Genomic DNA, 19302 nt, shown 5'->3' on the forward strand with positions numbered 1-19302 from the left:
CATATATAGATGTATCAAATCAACATGTTGTATACCTTAAATTTACACAATGTTATACGTCAGTTACATTTCAGTTAAAAAGGAGCAAGAATTACCTGATGTGATTTCTTAATTGGAACTCAAAGAATAACTTTTCAAGATATTACATAGGGTGGACTCCATTCTATACTATAATATTTTCTCCAATTACCTAACAATGCATAAAAAACAAAGCAAAGGAAAAGCAGAATATTTTGCTGTTTCTGCTTCACATCACACTAGACAGTTTCATGTTCTTTTTTTATGAGCTTTTGGAAAAGGGTGAATCCAGGTCTATGTAATAAAGTCTTGCTCAGTATAGCTCAGCCCATCTCTTTTGTTTTTTTAATTTATTTTTTTATTGAAGTATAGTCAGTTATAATGTGTCAATTTCTGGTGTACAGCACAATGCTTCAGACATACATGAATATACAAATATTCATTTTCATATTCTTTTTCAATGTAAGCTACTACAATATATCAAATATAGTTCCCTGTGCTATACAGTATAAACTTGTTTATCTATTTTATATGTACCAGTCAGTAGCTGCAAATCTCAAACTCCCAATTTATCCCTTCCCACCCCTACCCCCTTCCCCCCTGGTAACAGCTTACTTCATTTAGTATGATATTCTCCAGGGCCATCCATGTTGATGCAAATGACATTATTTCATTTTTAATGGCTGAGTAGTATTCCATTGTATAAATATACCACGACTTCTTTATCCATTCACCTGTTGATGGACATTTAGGTTGTCTTCATGTCTTGGCTATTGTAAATAGTGCTGCTATGAGCATTGGGGTGCAGGTGTCTTTTCAAATTAAGGTTCCCTCTGGCTATATGCCCAGGAGTGGGATTGCTGGATCATATGGCAAGTCTATTTTTAGTCTTTTGAGGAATCTCCATACTCTCTTCCACAATGGCTGCACCAAACTGCATTCCTACCAACAGTGTAGGAGGGTTCCCTTTTCTCCACACCCTCTCCAGCATTTATCGTTTGTGGACTTTTGAATGATGGCCATTCTGACTGGTGTGAGGTGATATCTCATCATAGTTTTTATTTGCATTTCTCTGATAATTAGCGATATTGAGCATTTTCTCAGGTGCCTATTGGCCATTTGTATGTCTTCATTAGAGAATTGCTTGTTTAGGTCTTCTGCCCATTTTTGGATTGGGTTGTTTGCTTTTTTCTTATTAAGTTTTATGAGCTGTTTATATATTCTGGAAATCAAGCCCTTGTCAGTCTCAACTTTTGCAAATATTTTCCCCCATTCCATAGCTTGTCATTTTGTTTTGTTTATGATTTCCTTTGTTATATTCTTTTTCATTAAAGGTTATTACAAGATATTAACTATAGTTCCCTGTGCTATATGGAAGAAATGTTTTTTATCTATTTTTATATTCAACCCATCCCTTTCATGATCTCTTTTTACCTCACACATAGCACGCCGTTATCATTATTTTCCATTTATTTTTTCATTTACATTTCCAACGTCTGTCAGGGAAACAATAAGAAAACGAAAACGCAAGCCAAGCCCTACAAACACCCTATGGCTTATTCAGACTCCACCTGCTAATTCAAAAGTAAAATTGCGCAGGCAGGCGGGAAGCTCAGCCCCACAGAGAATTCTGGGACGTGTAGTCTCCACGCTTCCTGTGATTGGAGCACTTCCGCTGCGAGAAAGTTCGGTTCTGTTCTTTGCTCCGCTGCGGACATAGGAGCGTTTAATCCAATGCTATGCGTGTTTGGAAGCATTTCGGCTACTGTAGGGCGAGAATAAGAAGCTCGCTCCTTTCGTGGACTCTCGGAACTTCGATTCAGGCCGTGGCTGTTGGAGCCCGCACTTCCGCCTCAGGGGGCGGGGCAGAGGATCCTATTCCTCTCGAGGAAGCTGGGAAATGTAGTCCAGAAGCTCCGCGTAATCGAAGGTATTTCCGCTTCAGAAGGTTGAGTTTGCGGCCTTCGGTTCTCTCCGGGAGGTGAGTGATCTCTGGGACCGTGCGATCTCTTTTAACTTTTCTGACCTGGTGGTGGGATCAGCCAGTCAGGGTCCTCAGTCACAGGGCAGAAAAGCCTCGGCCAGCGGCAGAGGGCAGGGTGGAGGGGCGGGGCGGCAGCTTGCCTTCCACTCATCGGATTCTTTGCGTTTGAGGCGGTTCTCGAGTCCCCAGGTTGTAGGTGGACGGGAATCGGCAGTTTGACGGCCTCCTGTGCTCTGCGCTGTGCAGCCCGCCTCCCCTCGCACCCTCCACACGCTCTGTCACTTCCTAGCGAGGATGAGAATTTAATCTTTCTGTGCCTCGGTTTCCTTTTCTGTAAAACGGGATATTTCGCCTTATATAAGTGAAATGTCTGGAACAGATCAGGCATGTGGCAAGGCGTTAACTGTTAAGATTAATGGCTGTTATAATAATTAGAAAAGCAGCCCTTCCTCTGAAAGCTCTTTTAAGTGCCCCCTGGCTTCTCCTTCTCATCCCTACGGAAAGGAGGCTGTGCCTGGACTACTTCTGACCCATTTTTAAAGAAAGAGTGCGTCACGCATACATATCCTCAGTGATTTTTCCAGGACCACAGAGTCGTGGCATCTCCCAACCTCCTTTCCTTTCCCGGCCCTGACTTCTGAAAGAGGGGCTGTAGGAAGAGGGGAGTGAGCGCAGGGCTCCTGGCAGCAGAGCCCCACCGTGACAGGACTTAGCATCTTCCTTTTCTGTCCTGAGTGGTAAAAGGTATTTTATTCATTAGTAAATGTCTCTGCTACAGAAGTATTCGATTACTGTTAAGTAATTGTGAAAGTATGTAGATCATGTACAGGGCAAAAGTGATGGTCATGATAGTTAAACAGTGAGTGCATAAGTATCCTTCTAAGGGCTTTATAAAAGTTAGCACATTTAACCTTCACAAGGCACTATTAAGTGAATATTGTTATTACTTATCTTTAACAGATGACGAAATGGAGACAGAGAGAGCATAAGTTACTTAAGAGCAGTGGGATTTGAGTCCAGGGCCTGTATTCCTTATATCTTAGGATATCCTTGGTTCCTTAGTTTAAAATCCCCAAATTGGAATTAGGAAACAAAATAGAAAAACAGTCTATCAAAATATGCAACCATAGGAACTGGCTGCAGAGGTGGCATTTGGGATCAAGTTGTGGAGGTAGGATTGGAATTATATTGTAGAGGATTTGAAAGCAGGGTTAGTGAGTTTGGGCATTTTTCTAAATTTTTGAAAATCTCATTTAATCTTGTTTGAATAATATTTATAAAATAATATTTATAGTTCTTATTTTGATTATAGAAGATATGCACATTCATTGTAAAGAATTCAGAAAACGTAGAGATATGACATAATAAAAAACATTAAGAATTAACCATATAGACGTATATGTTATAACGTGTAGGATATGTGTGACATGTACAAGATATAGACATAGAGTATATAGATATTATTAACATTTCAATGCATTTCATTTTAGCAGCTTTTCAGTGTGTATTTACCTATGTTTCATAGAATTGTTATCAGATTATTCATATCCTTAAGTCTTTTTTTCTTTCTTTTTTTTTAAACTTTTTTTATTGAGTTATAGTCATTTTACAATGTTGTGTCAAATTCCAGTGTAGAGCACAATTTTTCAGTTATACATGAACATATATATATTCATTGTCACTTTTTTTTCACTGTGAGTTCATATCCTTAACTCTTAATTCTGGACATTTCTAGATATACCCAAAGTATAATATTAGTGAACTACTCTGTAACAATCACCCCACGTCAATCCTTGCTAATCTGTTGCTTCTCCCTCTCACCATGCACGTATTTTTTTCCCATTGAGTGTTTGGAAGCAAAGCCAGATGTTGACTCAGAAGGACTTAAAAATTAATTATTATAAGTTGCTTGCATATAGAGACCTAGAGAGGGGAGGTCGTATTAGTTTGCTAGAGCTGCTGTAACAAAATATCACAAACTGGTGGCTTAAACAACAGAAATTAATTTTTCTCACAGTTCTGGAGCTAGGAATACAAGATTGAGGTGTCAGCAGGTTTGGTTTCTTCTGAGGCCTCTGTCCATGGCTTGCCGGTGGCTGCCTTCTTGCTGTGTCCTCACGGGCTCTTTCCTTTGTGTGTGTGCATGTCCCTTTTTGTGTCCACATTTTCTCTTAGAAGGACACTAGTCAGATTGATTTAGGGCCCACCTTAACGGCCTCGTTTTAACTTAATCACCTTTTTAAATGCCCTATCTCCAAATAAAATCACATTCTGAGGTCCTGGAGATTAGGACTTTAACATATGCATTTGGAGGTGGTGATCACAGTTCATCCCATAACAGGTATTAACCACAACTTCGAGGTTTTTCACACTTGGCAACTAGGAGAATGTTATTTATATGAGCAAGTTAGAAAGAGTTGCAGTTAGGGAAGGAAGATGATGGAGTTTTTTGCTCCTTTGGCGTTGCACTGGCCACTAGTGTATAACTCTCAGTTTCATTTCTCTTTCCTATTAAGTTACAAGGACCTCTTTCATGGATCTGGTCATGTTCTTTACAGAGTGCCCAGCACAGGGCTGATGGAGAGGAGTTATTTAGTGGGTAAGTGTGACTCACATAGCCATCCAAAAGGGTGCTAAAGCCTGGGACTAGAGAACAAAATAGAAACAGTCTATAACCATATGCCTTGTCTTGTACCTCACTTACTTTAGGTGAGCTGTAGAATCCATCAACTTTTTCAGAGTATTCAAAAGTTGATATATCATCATGCCTAATATTGTCTTGCTCTAAACAAATTTCCTTAGAAACAAACTGATGTTAATGTTTAATTTTTTGTTTATTCCTTTGGGATCATAATGAGAATGATGAGGATAGCTAACATTTTGGGGGCACCTCTTATGACTCATCGAATTTCCAATGCTGTCTGTGCACAGATGCGTTTATCTTTCATACTAATGCTATTACTATTCTCATTTTTAAAATGAAGAAACACTCATGGACAATTGAAGAAATGACAGCGAGGTATAGTCAGCGAGGGGCAGAGCCAGGATCAAACCTCAGATGCTGGGTTTAAAACCTCACTCCAGCACTGGGAGACTGGATAACCTTGGGCAAGTTACTTAACTTCTCTGTGCCTCTCTTAAGGTTTTTCAGTGATTATGCATCTCTTTGGTTAACTCAGTCATCCTCCAGGGCCCAGATCAAGCCACACTGATGTAGAACCTGATCTAATCACATGTGGACCTCAAGACCCATAATTTGTGCTTCCCAAGTACCCTGTCCACTACCCTGGTACTTAGCATTGTGTAGCATAATTGCTGGTTTCCCAATCACTAGACTATGAACAGCTTGACACTGAGTAATTGCATCTCTTTGAGCCTGGTTTCCTTAAGTGTTCATTGAATTAATAGACTCATTTATTTAATAAAGAATTAGTAAGTTAGCCTACCTAGTGCTAATCGTGCAGGCAGTGAAATTGTTATTCTCAATCTTTTGATGGACACATTCTGTGGATTTTGTAACAGGAGTTTCTTTAGGCACTGACTTTGAAGAGTAGAAAGCACCTTCCCAAGATGGTATTAAAAATCCAGAGGCCCTTTTCCTTCCACAGATGACCTTGCAAATATCTTGCAAATATTATGAAAGACCTAGAGGGGAAACTTGGAAATAAAACTTCCACTGTCCAAATTTCCCAGGTGGGACCAGCTTCACAATTTCACATCTCAAAGAGACCTTGGACTGACTAGTCTAGTCTTTCCATGTGCCTCTGCTGGAATGTTCCTGGATGGTGGGCTTGACACGTGTCAAAATTCCAAGATTGACACCGACACTGACTGCCGAGTGTCTGCTGAGCGATTACTGTATTACAGGCATTTTTTTTTTTTTAATGGAGGTACTGGAGATTGAAGCTGAGCATGCGCTCTACCACTGTGCTGTACCCACCCCCCAGGCACTGTTCTAGGTGCTTGGAATATAAAGCTGAGTAAGTATCAATCACAAGACACATAGTTGATTTACTGATTATCCCCTTTCCCCAGAGGTGGTGGAAAGATCTCCCTGTAAAACATTTTCTAGTGAGCAGAAGTCACTGTGCAAACACAGAGTGAGAGCAAAGTGAGTTCCAGATTCTGAAAGGATCCTTCCTCTAAGATGGGAAAGTTTTACACAGCCTTTTTCCATACAGGGTTCTGTCTGGAGTAGGACTAACTAATCATAATTAACTAATAAGTCATAGATTAACCAATAATTAACTAATAATAATCTCTTGACCTGGATATTTTACTCTCAATTTCCACCTTCCCCAGAATCAGAATCATACCCCTAGAGCTACACGGACTTGTATTAGGGCCACCACGTGTGGTGGGGCGGGCCGCTCACCACACAAGGGCTCTTGGCTGAAGGCAGGGTTGGTGTCTGGAATCCAGCCCACGTCTGCTCATCAAGCCGTGTACGGCCGCAGCTGCCCTGAGGGAGGAGGGCTTCCTTGACTGTTTCCTGTAAAACAGCCAGAGTGAGTGGTTAAGCTGCCAGACTCTGATCCACATGTTTTATATAGTCACTTAGATTGACTAACCCTCCTATGAGATTGGTTGTTTTATATTATTATTATCCCCAATTTATAGATCAGTCATTCAGACACGTTGAGACTAAGTGGGAGCACGTTGCAGATGCCAGCATTCAGATACTGGTGGTCCGATTCCAGAGCCCGTACACTGAGCAAATCTGTTCTTTTCTCCTTCAGGCACATCCTCTGGCTTCAGGGTCCTGTCCCTGCTTATATCTGTCTTTCATCCCTCACTCTCAAAACTCTCATTTCTCTTTCCGTGAGACCTTAGACTCCCGTCTGTTTTTTGCTTTGTTTTGTTTTTCTCTTTAGACGCCACAGAGAGACAAGATCTAGCAGGCTGGCTCCAGTGTGAGAGCCGGCTTTGTTTTCCGCCCCTGCCCCTTGACATCACCAAGCCTCTGCTTCCTCTTTTGTTCCGTGGGAGCAACAGCCATCCCCGCCATCATTTCTTGAGAACTTCGTAAGACACCAGGTACAGCACCTACGGCATCGCATAAGTTAGCTCGTTTATTCCCCACCTTAATCCTATGACTGATGTTCTTTTTTCCCTCCTTGTTACAGCTGTGGAGCGGCACACAGGTGTAGGTGATTGGACCAGAGTCAGGCGACTGTCAGTAGGTGGCAGCTTCCTCACAGGTGTGTGGGAGGCACCTTAATGAAACAATGCATGTCAAGTGCTTCTCAAGGCCCCTAACATGTACTTAGCGGTCATTTAGTGTTAGATACTGCCGTTTTGTTGTTTTATCATTACTATGATTACCATAGCTTGGTGATTTAAATGACATATTGATCACCTAACTGACAGTTAGATGTAGCTTGCAGAGTCACATGGGTTTATTGATTTTTCTTTATCTCTACAGTAGAGTCTTTTTAAGGGCCTACTGTTAACCAAGTACATTTAAAAATTTTTTTTATTAAAAAATATTTTGTGTGGGGGGTAAAGTTTACTTATTTATTTATTTTTAGAGGTGGCATTGGGGATTGAACCCAGGACCTTGTGTATGCTAAGCTTGCACTCTACCACTTGAGCTACACCCTCCACTCCAGCCAAGTGAATTTGACAAGGTCTTATATCATTTAAAAAACAGTCATCCATCATGTCAAACTCATAGAGAAAGTAGAATAGCGGTTTCCAGGGGCCGAGAGGAGAAAGAATGGACCATTATTGTTTAACGAGTACAGAGTTTCAGTTTGGGCTGGTGAAAAATTTCTAGAGGTGGATAGTGGTGATGGTTACACAACCACGTGAAGGCACTGAATGAACTTTACACCTAAAAAATGGTTAAAAGGGAACATTTCATGTTATATATATTTTACACAGGAAAAAAAATGAAGGAAATCTTAAATATTACTGCAAAGGCACCAAATTCAGTATGACAAACCGAGAGAAAATAACATATTTCAGAGGTTAAAGGTGATTTTCATATGACAAAGCAACAGCCTCTTAAGGCTCCATTGATGGAAACTATTTATGAGGGCAGGTTTTATGTCACTGAATGTTACCTGCTTTTCCCCTGCTACTGAGAAATAAGGTACCCTGAAGGTGTTCTTTGAACTTTCTGCCTACTCATTTAATTCTTAAAACAGTCCTATGAGGTAGGCATTGTTAATACCTCCATTTTACAGATGGAAGAATTGAGGCACAAAGATACTAATAATTTGTCTAAGATTTCACAGCTAATATGTAGCAGGTCCATGAACCTAGACAGGTTACTCTCCTAACCTGGGTACTTCATTCTCAATTTCCACCCTCCCCAGAATCAGAGTCATACCCCGAGAGCCACACAAACTTGTATTGGGGCCACTGTGTATGGTTGGACTGCAGACTGTTCACTGCGCAGGGGCTCCTGGCTAAAGGGGTGGGTAGTATCTGGAATCCAGCTCACGTCTGCTCACGAAGGGGCCTCAAGGAAGGGGCACCGTTGCTCTTTCACACTAAGCGGCCACGTGGGTTAGTGACATCCTTTGGCCAGAATCTGACGGCTTTCTTCTCCTTCCCCCATTGTGCCTTTCCAAGACTCAGCGCTTCCCCAGAAGGAGAAGGACAAAATGACCAAGTTCAAGGTAAGTTGGGCTCGCCTTTCCAGGTTTTAAATTCTCAGCTCATTTCTCAGTGATTAGACACATCCTGTTTCTCCTTCTTGGAAAGGATTAAAGAGAACAGCGGGCATTTGGAAACCTCTTATGTACCAGATACGTTGTCGCTACTTTTTGTTTTAGTGTAGTTTCATTTTTGTTGTTTTATCCCCTTTTCTAATTTCACAAAGGAGAGTAGACTAGACAAAGTTAATAGCAGTGAAAAACATCTCCCGCTTTACCACCATTTTCCTTACAAAACAACTGTCTTCATTTTCCCGTGTTCTTTTCCTTATATGCATTTATAACTTATATTTGTAATCCCTGTAGTATAGTTACAATTCTCAAAGTGTACCTTTTATAATTAATATTTTATACCCCACATCTTTAATGGCCCTATCATATCCCCTTGAATTTGTGTACGCTGTGTGTGCGGCGTGTGTGTTACGAATGTCTTGTAACTTTTCCCCACTCATGGACATCAGATAGTTTAGAATTTTTTCTATTTTAAAGAACATTTTAGTAACAGTTTTCCTACTACAACTATTTTCCTCAAAAGGGAATTTGAAAAAGTTTACCATTTTTTGGTCTTAATGTTCTAGGAACTTTAAATTGAAAAGGTACATTTGATATGCGGTACCTCGCGTATTTTGTATGTAGAATATTCAGATATGGCTTAGTGCACAGGATCTAAGCGATGCTTCGCACAGAGAAATATTATTAGATATTTTCACATAAGCAAGCTAGGTAGTTTCTTATATCTGGGTCATGTCGTGTGCATGCTTTATTTACTGATTTATATTTTTTATTCATGCATTAATTTTATCAAAGTAATAATATACTTAATTTTAAAAGTACAAGAGGACTTGCCAGATAATTCTCATTTCCTAGTGCATTTAGTCTCAAACCACCCTTTCGAGGCAGAACTTGGTCTCATCTGCATTTTAATTACAAAGAAACAGGATTGTAGAGTTGGAGAGAACTGCTTAAGTTCACATAGGAAACCAAAGATTCAACTGATCCAAAAATACTCCTGGGTTTTTTACTTGGATGAAGAGAGCGAGGCCAGGGAAAAGAATTCACCAATCAGACTTAGCCCTTTCTGTGTCCTGGTGGGTGAACGGTAGCACAGATAACAGCCCCCCCTCCGTACCATAGGTCACTCTCGGTGGCCCCTTCTCCATGATCTCTGTTGCCCATTTAGGGCAACCAGGTGTGCTGTGTTTCAGCGATGAACACAGTCAAGACAACACTGTATACAAGTGATTCTTAATCACGGGCAATTCTGCCCATAGGCAACGTCTGGAAACATTTTTGGTGTCACAGCTTAGGGGATGCTACTGACATCTAGTACGAAGAAGCCAGGGGGGCTGCACCCATCCTACAGTGCACCCAGCAGCCCCCCTGCAACAAAGAATTATCTCTCCCCAAATGTCAGTAGTGCCAAGGATGAGAAATTATACTGTACCCAAAGCTGTACAAGAACAATAGCAAAATGTGGGTAAAGAGTTTATAATACACATGCTTTTAAAAAAAGCTTTAAATCTCTAATAGAAATTTTATATAATCATAAGATAAAACCCCAATTGGAGCATGAGCAGAGAACATGAGCAGGCAAGGTTCTGAGGGAAGAAAATTAAGATGGCTAGTAAATAGGTGAAAATATGATGAGTTTATTCATGAACAAAAAAGTACGAACAATCAAAATAAGTTGTTTTTTACTGATAGGATTGCCTAGGATTTAAAAATGTGGTTATATTCAGTGTGTATGGTAGGAAGAATCAGGGACACATATTCTCTTGGGGGAAGGGTGAAATAGGGGAAAAGTTGAAAAGAAAATCTGTTGTCCGTCATAGTTTTGAAGCTGCATATTTGACATTGCAGTTTTCACTTTTTGGAACTTACCCTAAGGAAATAATTAGATGGGAAGCTGATACCTATGTAAAAAATTGTTCCTTTCAGCACATGTTATGAAAAGAAAAAAACCTAAAACATAGATGCATTATTGGAAATGTTTAACTACCTGACAGTGAAATTCACTCTGGTCTCTCAGAATCTAGAACCACTTCGTACACATCCTCTTCCCTTTTCTCAGTGCTACCCTTCCTCCAGGGAACCTCTGTTTCAGGATTCACTTGGGGTGTGTTTGATGTTGTAGGAGGCAGTGACATTCAAGGACGTGGCCGTGACCTTCACAGAGGAGGAGCTGGGGCTGCTGGACCCTGCCCAAAGGGAGCTGTACCGAGACGTGATGCTGGAGAACTTCCGGAACCTGGTCTCCGTGGGTGAGAACGGGCACTCTGTGACTGAATGTCCTTGGATATGCCGGGCTTTGGAGCTCTTGACCTGGTTTCTAGTTTCCCGATCGGCATGAGATAGAGAGATGGCATTTTTCTAATCTTTCTCCCCTGGCCAAAATGTGTCTACATTGACAGCACGACTGCTATACATTTTTGGCTTTTCAAATTGTGGTCATCTCCAGTTAGTGGGTCCTGACACTCATTAGGGAATTGAAATACAGTAGGGTAGAGAATATCAGTGGCCTTGGCAGTAACTGCTTGCTGCAGTAAAAACTGCGCATTACCAAGAATAGCATGAGAAACTGTGAAAAGGGTGCAACGAAAATAGATCATTTTCTTCCAGTAATTTATATTTATGTCTGCCTGTCTTAGGTTTTTGCATAAGATACATTTCTTCCCGTGGGTCTTACTTAAAAGTTGGGAAAACACTGATTTGGGTGTCCCAAAGATGATGCAGTGAGAACCACAAGTTTTAAAAATTTTGGCCTCTAATGCATTAATTCTAAATGTTTGTCCTTGCCTTCTCACAGGGCACCAATGCTTCACATCAGACGTAATATCCCAGTTGGAGAGAGAAGAAAAGCTTTGGATGATACGGACAGCAGCCCAGAGCCGTTGCTCCTCAGGTGAGAGCCATGTGACTCTGAGTCTGTCCCGCTTTGTGTCACTTCCACAGCCACGGCTCTGGTCCACATCAGTGCCTGGACTGTGGACCACCGCAGCAGTCTTCGTATTGCTCTCTCTTCTGCTCTGCTCATTTATAATCGATTCTCCACTCAGAGTGTTTCTTCTAAGTTCAGATCTTGTCATGTCTCTGCTCAAAACCACTCGGAGTTTCTCACCTGATTTAGAGCACAGTTCAAGTACTTAACGGGAGTCAGGATGTCCCATGTGTCCACCAGTTCCGTAGTCTGCTTTCAGATACAACATTTCACCTGAGGCTCTAAATACCGACTCCCCCTTGAAAAAGGAGAAAGTTTACACACACAGGAAGATAATACAAAAATTTCAGAAGCACTCAATCCATGGCCATTTTTACGCTTTATGCTTTTTTTAAAAAAATTTTTTATTGATTCACAATGCTGGTTTCAGATGTACAGCAAAGTGATTCAGTTATACATGTACATACATATATATTTTTTCTTTCCATATTCTTTTCCATTATACGTTATTATAAGAAATTGAACATAGTTCCCTGTACTGTACAGCAGGGCCTTGTTTAAAGTGATTCTTGCCATGATTTTGTGATCATCATTATGTTCTCATCCCCTTAGTTTAGCCATGCATCTAGGGAAGCCTTTCAGCTTCCCAGCAAGACTACTGTTTCCAATTCCTTTCCTGTTGTGGGTAACTTGCTGGAAAAAGCTCTTTTATTTTTCTAACATGGCTCAGACTCTCACGAAGAAGTCAGACTGGGATTCACTTATCCTTTCAACGTGTATTTGTTGAACACCATGTCAGACAGTGCCTTGGGAGTGGTGACAAAGATATAGAATGCTTGTCCTCATGGATATTGCATTCAAGGGGGAGAAGACATAAAAGGAAAAAGATCAAGGACATTGGCAGTGTGTCGGACAGGACCATGTGCTGGGTCAAAACAAAGCAGGGTAAGGCGAGTAGAGATTACCTAGACTGTGGAATGAATAGGGAGAATTTACTCTTATGATATTGGATGGTAAAAGCGGCCTCCCTGATAAGGTGCTATTTGAAGAGAGACCTGAGAAGAAGTAAGTAGCCAGCTATATGGCTAATTGGTGGAACAGAGTTCCAAGGACAACATAACTCTTCCTGTCCAGTAATGACTTTAAGTATTTGTACTATGCTCTGTTTATTTCCTCCTCACAGATTCTTGCTCTGTGGTGAAAGATTACCTTCTGTGACATTGTGCCTACACCAGAAATTGCCACATTGTAACTGACTGTACTTCAATTTGAAAAAAAATTTTTTTAGTTAAAAAAAAAGATTACCTTCTAATTTTTCACTTATTTTCCCCCCTGGAGGTTGTAGGAAATTTATTACCATGAGGCTTTAGAATAATGTATGTTATTACAGTAAACCTCTTCCCCCATTTGTCTTCCTGAAGTATATTTCTTAGCAAGAGATGGCAGGATCGCTCTCTGCTTATACTGTGAACTTTAGGCACTTAGGTATAAGGTATTTTCTCCCAAACATGTATCTTTCCAGCCTATCCAATGTCTCCCACCATCGGAATAAATTTCCAATAAAATAAAGCAAAGATTTTTCAACATTGCCTGGGAACATCTTCTGATAATCTGTCTGTAAGGGCCTTGCTAGAGATTTGGAGCATTTTGATCGGATGTGCATGCAATAGGCAGAATTATGTGAAAGCTGTTTATCAGACACCAACTGCAGCAAAAAAGAGATAAGGCTTATCATAAGGTGCAGCTTCATCTTTGTAAACATTGCCTAGGAGGTATTTTTCTTGCTCTGTAGCCACCAGATTTCTAGCTTGTATCTCACTTATGAAACTTACTAGGATTCAAAATGGATCCCGTTAGTGTGTAGTGAACCCCCAAGAGATTTATGGAGGTGTGCGAATCAGAGAACATGATACATGATGTTAAAAAATGGAAATTTTTGATGGTTCAGTAAAGCCTGGGGGTGTAGGCCTAAGTTTATAACATTGACATCTCTGGACAAGGCATTCACATGCCCCATCTCCAAATTCTTTTTATCCTTTTAGGAGACAAGAATCTAAGTGATATGGACACTCTTCAAGAAGTTGGATTAAGGTATCTCCCACACGAAGAGCTTTTCTGCTCGCAAATCTGGCAACAAGTTACCAGGGAATCAACCAGGTGTCATGATTCTGTGGTAAATAGTCAAGGATCTGGCTCTCAGTTGGAAAAACAAAGTGATGCTCTCTATAAAGATGTGGAGTTCGGTGAAGACTTTAATCAGAGTCCACATCTTCAGGTTCACCGCAGAGACCACACTGGGAAAAAACCCGACAAAGGGATAGAGTGTGAGAAAGGTTTCGTTCGGGGCTTTCAGCTTCAAATTAACCCAAGAGCTCAGGTAGGAGAGAAGCCCTATACATGTGAAAAATGTGAAAACACCTTCCGTCGGCTTACAACTCTTCAAGCCCATCAGAGAGTCCACAGTAGAACGAAGTCTTCCAAATATGATACATCACATAAGGGTTTCAGTCGGAGGTCATATCTTCATCATCGTCCGAGAATCCCCACTGGAGAGAATCCACACAGGTATGAGGAGTGTGGGAGGAATGTCAGGAAAAGTTCACATCATCAAGCTCCTCTTATGGTCCACCCGTTGGAGAAACCCTATAAATGTGAGGAGTGTGGGCTGGGCTTCAGTCAGGCCTCCTATCTTCAAGTCCATCAGGGAGTCCATGCGGGAAAGAAACCTTATAAATGCGAAGAGTGTGGGAAGGGCTTCAGTTGGCGTTCACGACTACAGGCCCATCAGCGAATCCACACTGGGGAGAAACCATACAAATGTGATGCATGTGGCAAGGGCTTCAGTTACAGCTCACATCTTAACATTCACTGTAGAATCCACACAGGTGAGAAACCCTATAAATGTGAAGAGTGTGGGAAAGGCTTCAGTGTAGGTTCCCACCTCCAAGCCCATCAGATAAGCCACACAGGAGAGAAACCATACAAATGTGAGGAGTGTGGGAAGGGCTTCTGTCGGGCCTCAAATCTTCTAGACCATCAGAGAGGCCACAGCGGTGAGAAACCATATCAATGTGATGCATGTGGAAAGGGCTTCAGTCGTAGCTCAGACTTTAACATTCATTTCAGAGTCCACACAGGAGAGAAACCCTATAAATGTGAGGAGTGTGGGAAGGGTTTCAGTCAGGCCTCAAATCTGCTGGCCCATCAAAGAGGCCACACTGGAGAAAAACCATACAAGTGTGGTACCTGTGGGAAGGGTTTCAGCCGGAGTTCAGATCTCAATGTTCATTGTAGAATCCACACAGGTGAGAAACCCTATAAATGTGAGAAGTGTGGGAAAGCCTTCAGTCAGTTCTCAAGTCTTCAAGTGCATCAGAGAGTCCACACTGGAGAGAAACCGTATCAGTGTGCTGAGTGTGGGAAGGGCTTCAGTGTGGGCTCACAGCTTCAAGCCCATCAGAGGTGCCACACTGGAGAGAAACCCTACCAGTGTGAGGAATGTGGAAAGGGCTTCTGTCGGGCCTCAAATTTTCTGGCTCATCGTGGCGTCCACACAGGAGAGAAACCATACCGATGTGATGTGTGTGGTAAGCGCTTCAGACAGAGATCATACCTTCAAGCCCACCAGAGGGTCCACACTGGAGAGAAACCATATAAGTGTGAGGAATGTGGGAAGGTCTTCAGTTGGAGCTCATATCTTCAAGCTCATCAGAGAGTCCACACTGGAGAAAAACCATACAAATGTGAGGAGTGTGGGAAGGGCTTCAGTTGGAGCTCAAGTCTTATAATTCACCAGCGAGTCCATGCTGGTGATGAAGGTGACAAGGACTTTCCCTCATCAGGAAAGGCATACAGCAAAGAAGCTCCATAAAGTTACATGTTTTAATACCTCAAATGGGTGCTGAACTAGTCCACTTATCAGACCTGTCATAGAAGACCAAACATTTGTTTCATAAAAGAGTATTTCAGCCAGAGCTTGACATGTCATAGTGGTTGGGTGACCATACAGCAGAGAAGCCTCATGAAGGTGGAGACAAAAGGACTTTATTCAGAAACTTGACGTCTAGCAGATGTCACACAGAACGGAAGAGAGCCTTAGGAAGGATGAGTCTGATCTGGAGTGAACCCAAAGTACTAAGACAGAAATGCCAAAAATCTCTTCCACTAGAATATAAGCTCCCAGAGGGCAGGGACTTTGTTTACTGCCAAGTCGCTTCTGCCTCTTCAGTGCCTAACACGCTGCAGGTATTAAGTAAGGTTAAATGAGTAAAGGGGAGGACAGTCACATTGGAAATTTTTATTCAGTTCCTCTCTAAAAATTTCTATTAAGTTCTACTTAGAAGAAGAATTCTCCAAGCCTCGGAGGACATGAATTGAGACTCATGGGCTCATTTTCCCAACCCTGCAGGTCCTGTAAACTAGTGTTTATCAAACTGAAGGTGGTAACCCATTAGTGGGTCCAGAAGTCCATTCAGCGTGTTGTGACCAGCACTTTTGTATGCTAACAGTACTTTACTGAAGTGTAATTTGCATGCAGTAACCTGCATAAATCTCAAGTTTACAACTTCATGAATTTTGACAAATGTTATCTACTTGTGTAATCATCACCAAGATCAATATCTACAATATTTCTATTAAACCAGAATGTTTCCTTGTGTACATGTCTCATCATTCCTAACTCCGGTGGCCACAAGTGTTGTGATTTCAATGTCGTATATTAGTTTGATCTGTCTGTTCTTGAGGTTCATACGTGTTCAGTACATACTCTTTTATGTCTGGATCCTTTTCATCAAATATATGATTGTCTTGGAGTCACAGAAAGCAATTGATAAAATTCAGTATCCATTCATGATAAAAATTCTTCAGTGAGATAAAAGGCATCTATGAAGATCTTGTAAGCTAATGCTTTTTTTTTAAATTAGGAAATAATTTATAGACAGTAAAATCAACTCTTTGGTGGGTTATTCTGTGTTTTGGCAAATGCTTACTATCTTATTACCACCACCACAATCAAGACATTTAACAATTCCAGCACGCCCTGCCCTGAAATTCCTTTCTACTCTTGTAGTCATCCCCTCCCCCCATGCTCTGCCCCCTCCCCATCTTTAGCAACCACTGACTTGTTTTTTTGTCCCTATAGTTTACCTTTTCCAGAATGGCGTATAAATAGAATCATACAGTATGTAAACTTTGGAGTCTGGCTTCTTTCAGTTAATGCTTCTGAGATTCATCAATCTTAATGTATGTTTGGATAGTCATTCCTTTTCTTGCTGAGTGATATTTTATTGTATGGATGTATCATATTTTCTTTATCCATTTACAACTTGAAGGATATATTTGGGTTTCCAGTCTTTAGCACTTAAGAAAGCAACTATAAGTATTTGCATACAGATTTGTATGTCAGCACAAGTTTTCTTTGCCTTAGTAAATACTTAGGAGTGGGATTTTGTTGGGTTGTACAGTAAGAAAATGTTTCACTTTATGAAAAACTAACAGATGTTTCTAAAATAGGTATACCATTTTGATTTCCCAGCATCAGTGCATATCAGATCTTTGTTTTGTTTTTAGCATTTCAGTAGGTTTGTAGTTGTATCTTATTTTGGTTTTAATTTATATTTCCCTCATGGTTAAGTTGAGCATCTTTATATATGAATGTTTGCTAGCCATATAAATATTTTCTTTGGTGATATGTTTTCTTTTTCTCAATTTATGAGAGTTTTTAATATGTTCTGGACACGTGTCCTTTGTCAGTTATGTGTCTGCAAATATTTTATCCCTGTGTGTGGTTTGTGTTTTTATTCCATAAATGGTATTTTTTTAACAGAGTGAAAGTGGGTTTTTTTTTTTTTGGATGAAGTTCAATCTTTGTCTTCTGTGGGTTGTGTTTTTGGTTTCACATATAAGAACTCCACCTACTCTAAAGTCACAAAGATTTTTCTCCTCTTTTTTTTTTCATCTAAAACTCTTGTGCTTTCAGGTTTTACATTTAGGTCTGTGATCCATGTGAATTAATCTTTATAAAAGTATGAGATCAAGGTCCATTTTTTTGGCATAGGAACATCTAATTAATCATCCTTTCAACATCAAATTGCTGTTGCACCTTTGTGAAAAATCCATTGATTGTACATGTGTGGGTCTATTTGTGGTCTCTCTTTGAATCCATTGATCTATGTGTCTATCATTTTGCCAATATATATGCAGCTTTATACACTAAATCTGGAAATCAGATAGTATGAGTCTTCCAACTCCATTCTTCTTTTTCAAAACAACTTTGGCTATTCTGATTTGTTTTCTTTTCCATAACTTTTAGAGTCAACTTTGTGATTTGAAAAATAAACTCTAGCTGGGAGTTTTATTGGGGATTGCATTGACTATATACAGATGACTCTGGGGAGAATTGACATCTTAGCAATATTCTAAATGATTGACAGTTTATCTGCCTATTTTTAAAGGACTCCTTTGATTCTTTCATCAGTAATTTGTAGTTTTCAGCATATAGATCCTGCACAAATTTTGTTATATTTCTACCTAAAACCTCTTTTTTGGTGCTAAATTAATTGGTACTATTTTTCAAATTTTAATTTCCAGTTGTTCATTACTGGTATATAGAAATATAATTGATTGGTTTATGTTAACTTTGCATCCTACAGTCTTGCCAAACTTGCATACTGTTCTGTAGGTTCCTTGAGATTTTCTGTGTAGGCATGTCATGTTATGTCTTTGACTTCTAACTTTTACCTCACTCTGAGACCTGGTGTGGTTCTAAATTGGTTTCATTGATGTTTAGTGGATAGGCGCCTACTGGACTACTTCTTGGTGGCTGTAGCCATGCAAATCAGAGACCATGTTATACATCCAAAGGATATGGTGGATATTCCATGGATTCATTAGAGTCTCATGCTCTTTCCTAACTAAAATCTTGAAGACACTGGACACAGTATTCACTTGTCCAGATCTCTGCATTCCTTGTCCTTAGAGGAGGCAAGATCCAGCAGGAGATGGAAACTGTTTCACAAGGAGAAACACAAGAATTTCCTGCTGGCAGATCTGGCAACAAATTGCCAGTGACTTAACCAGATGTCAAGATTCCATGATAAAAAGTTCTCAGTTCCACCAAGACAAGGTGATTCACTTGACCAGGTTGGGGCAGGACTATCTATAACTCACACTGGCCAGAGACCCTTACCAAGGAAATGAGTGTAGAGAATTATTTGATGATTTCTCCAAGTTTGATCTTCATCAACAGTGGAACTCAGGAGGGAATTCTCATCCATATTGTGAGTACAGGAAAAACTTCTTTTACAGCTCAGCGCTCTACATTCATCAGAGCACTCACATAGGAGAAAAACGCTGTAAGTGTGGTGAGTGTGGGAAGGAATTCAGGAATTCAGAAATCACGTCTGCAAACTCACCAGAAGATCCACACCAGAGAGAAGCCATTCAAATGTGAGCAATGTGGGAAAGGCTTCAATTGTAGACCAACACTTAGTGACCATCACAAATTACACTTGGGAGAGAAATCTAAGTGTCAGGAGATGTGGAAGGGTCTTCGTTCATGGTTGCCATCTTCAGGACCATCAGAGAATCCACACTGGGACCATTCAAATGTGATCTTTGTGGTAAGAACTTTCATCATAGATTGGCACTTACTAGTCATTGTGTGGTCCACGCCAGGGAGAAAAACTGTACAAATGTGA

The 19302-nt window shown here is 40.5% G+C and overlaps 1 protein-coding gene and 1 pseudogene across 4 annotated transcripts; both read left to right on the forward strand.

The window, feature by feature from the left end:
• Nucleotides 1–1929: 1929 nt before the first annotated feature.
• Nucleotides 1930–16262, forward strand: ZNF45 (zinc finger protein 45). 4 transcript variants are annotated; one of them, XM_010981480.3, is made up of 8 exons: nt 1950–1999; nt 4519–4601; nt 6877–7039; nt 7129–7203; nt 8585–8631; nt 10802–10928; nt 11474–11569; nt 13648–16262. In XM_010981480.3, the coding sequence occupies exons 5-8, from the start codon at nt 8617–8619 to the stop codon at nt 15474–15476; spliced, it is 2067 nt and encodes a 688-aa protein (XP_010979782.2). In that variant the 5' UTR covers nt 1950–1999; nt 4519–4601; nt 6877–7039; nt 7129–7203; nt 8585–8616; the 3' UTR covers nt 15477–16262. The 4 variants fall into 4 exon arrangements, with proteins under 4 accessions (XP_010979781.2, XP_010979783.2, XP_010979782.2 ...); XM_010981479.3 differs by lacking the exon at nt 4519–4601 and having other exon boundaries at nt 1930–1999; XM_010981481.3 differs by lacking the exon at nt 4519–4601 and having other exon boundaries at nt 1930–1999; nt 8591–8631.
• Nucleotides 16263–16760: 498 nt separating this feature from the next.
• Nucleotides 16761–19302, forward strand: LOC116154974 (zinc finger protein 222-like; annotated as a pseudogene).

The sequence above is a fragment of the Camelus dromedarius genome, chromosome 9, assembly GCF_036321535.1.
Source record: "Camelus dromedarius isolate mCamDro1 chromosome 9, mCamDro1.pat, whole genome shotgun sequence".
Lineage (NCBI taxonomy): Eukaryota > Metazoa > Chordata > Mammalia > Artiodactyla > Camelidae > Camelus > Camelus dromedarius.

Bases quoted from the DNA above. Each gene is read 5' to 3' on its own strand.
- ZNF45 (XM_010981479.3), top strand. The intron at 10,929-11,473 runs GTGAGAACGGGC...GCCTTCTCACAG, and splicing joins CCGGAACCTGGTCTCCGTGG to GGCACCAATGCTTCACATCA. The intron at 11,570-13,647 runs GTGAGAGCCATG...TTATCCTTTTAG, and splicing joins CCAGAGCCGTTGCTCCTCAG to GAGACAAGAATCTAAGTGAT.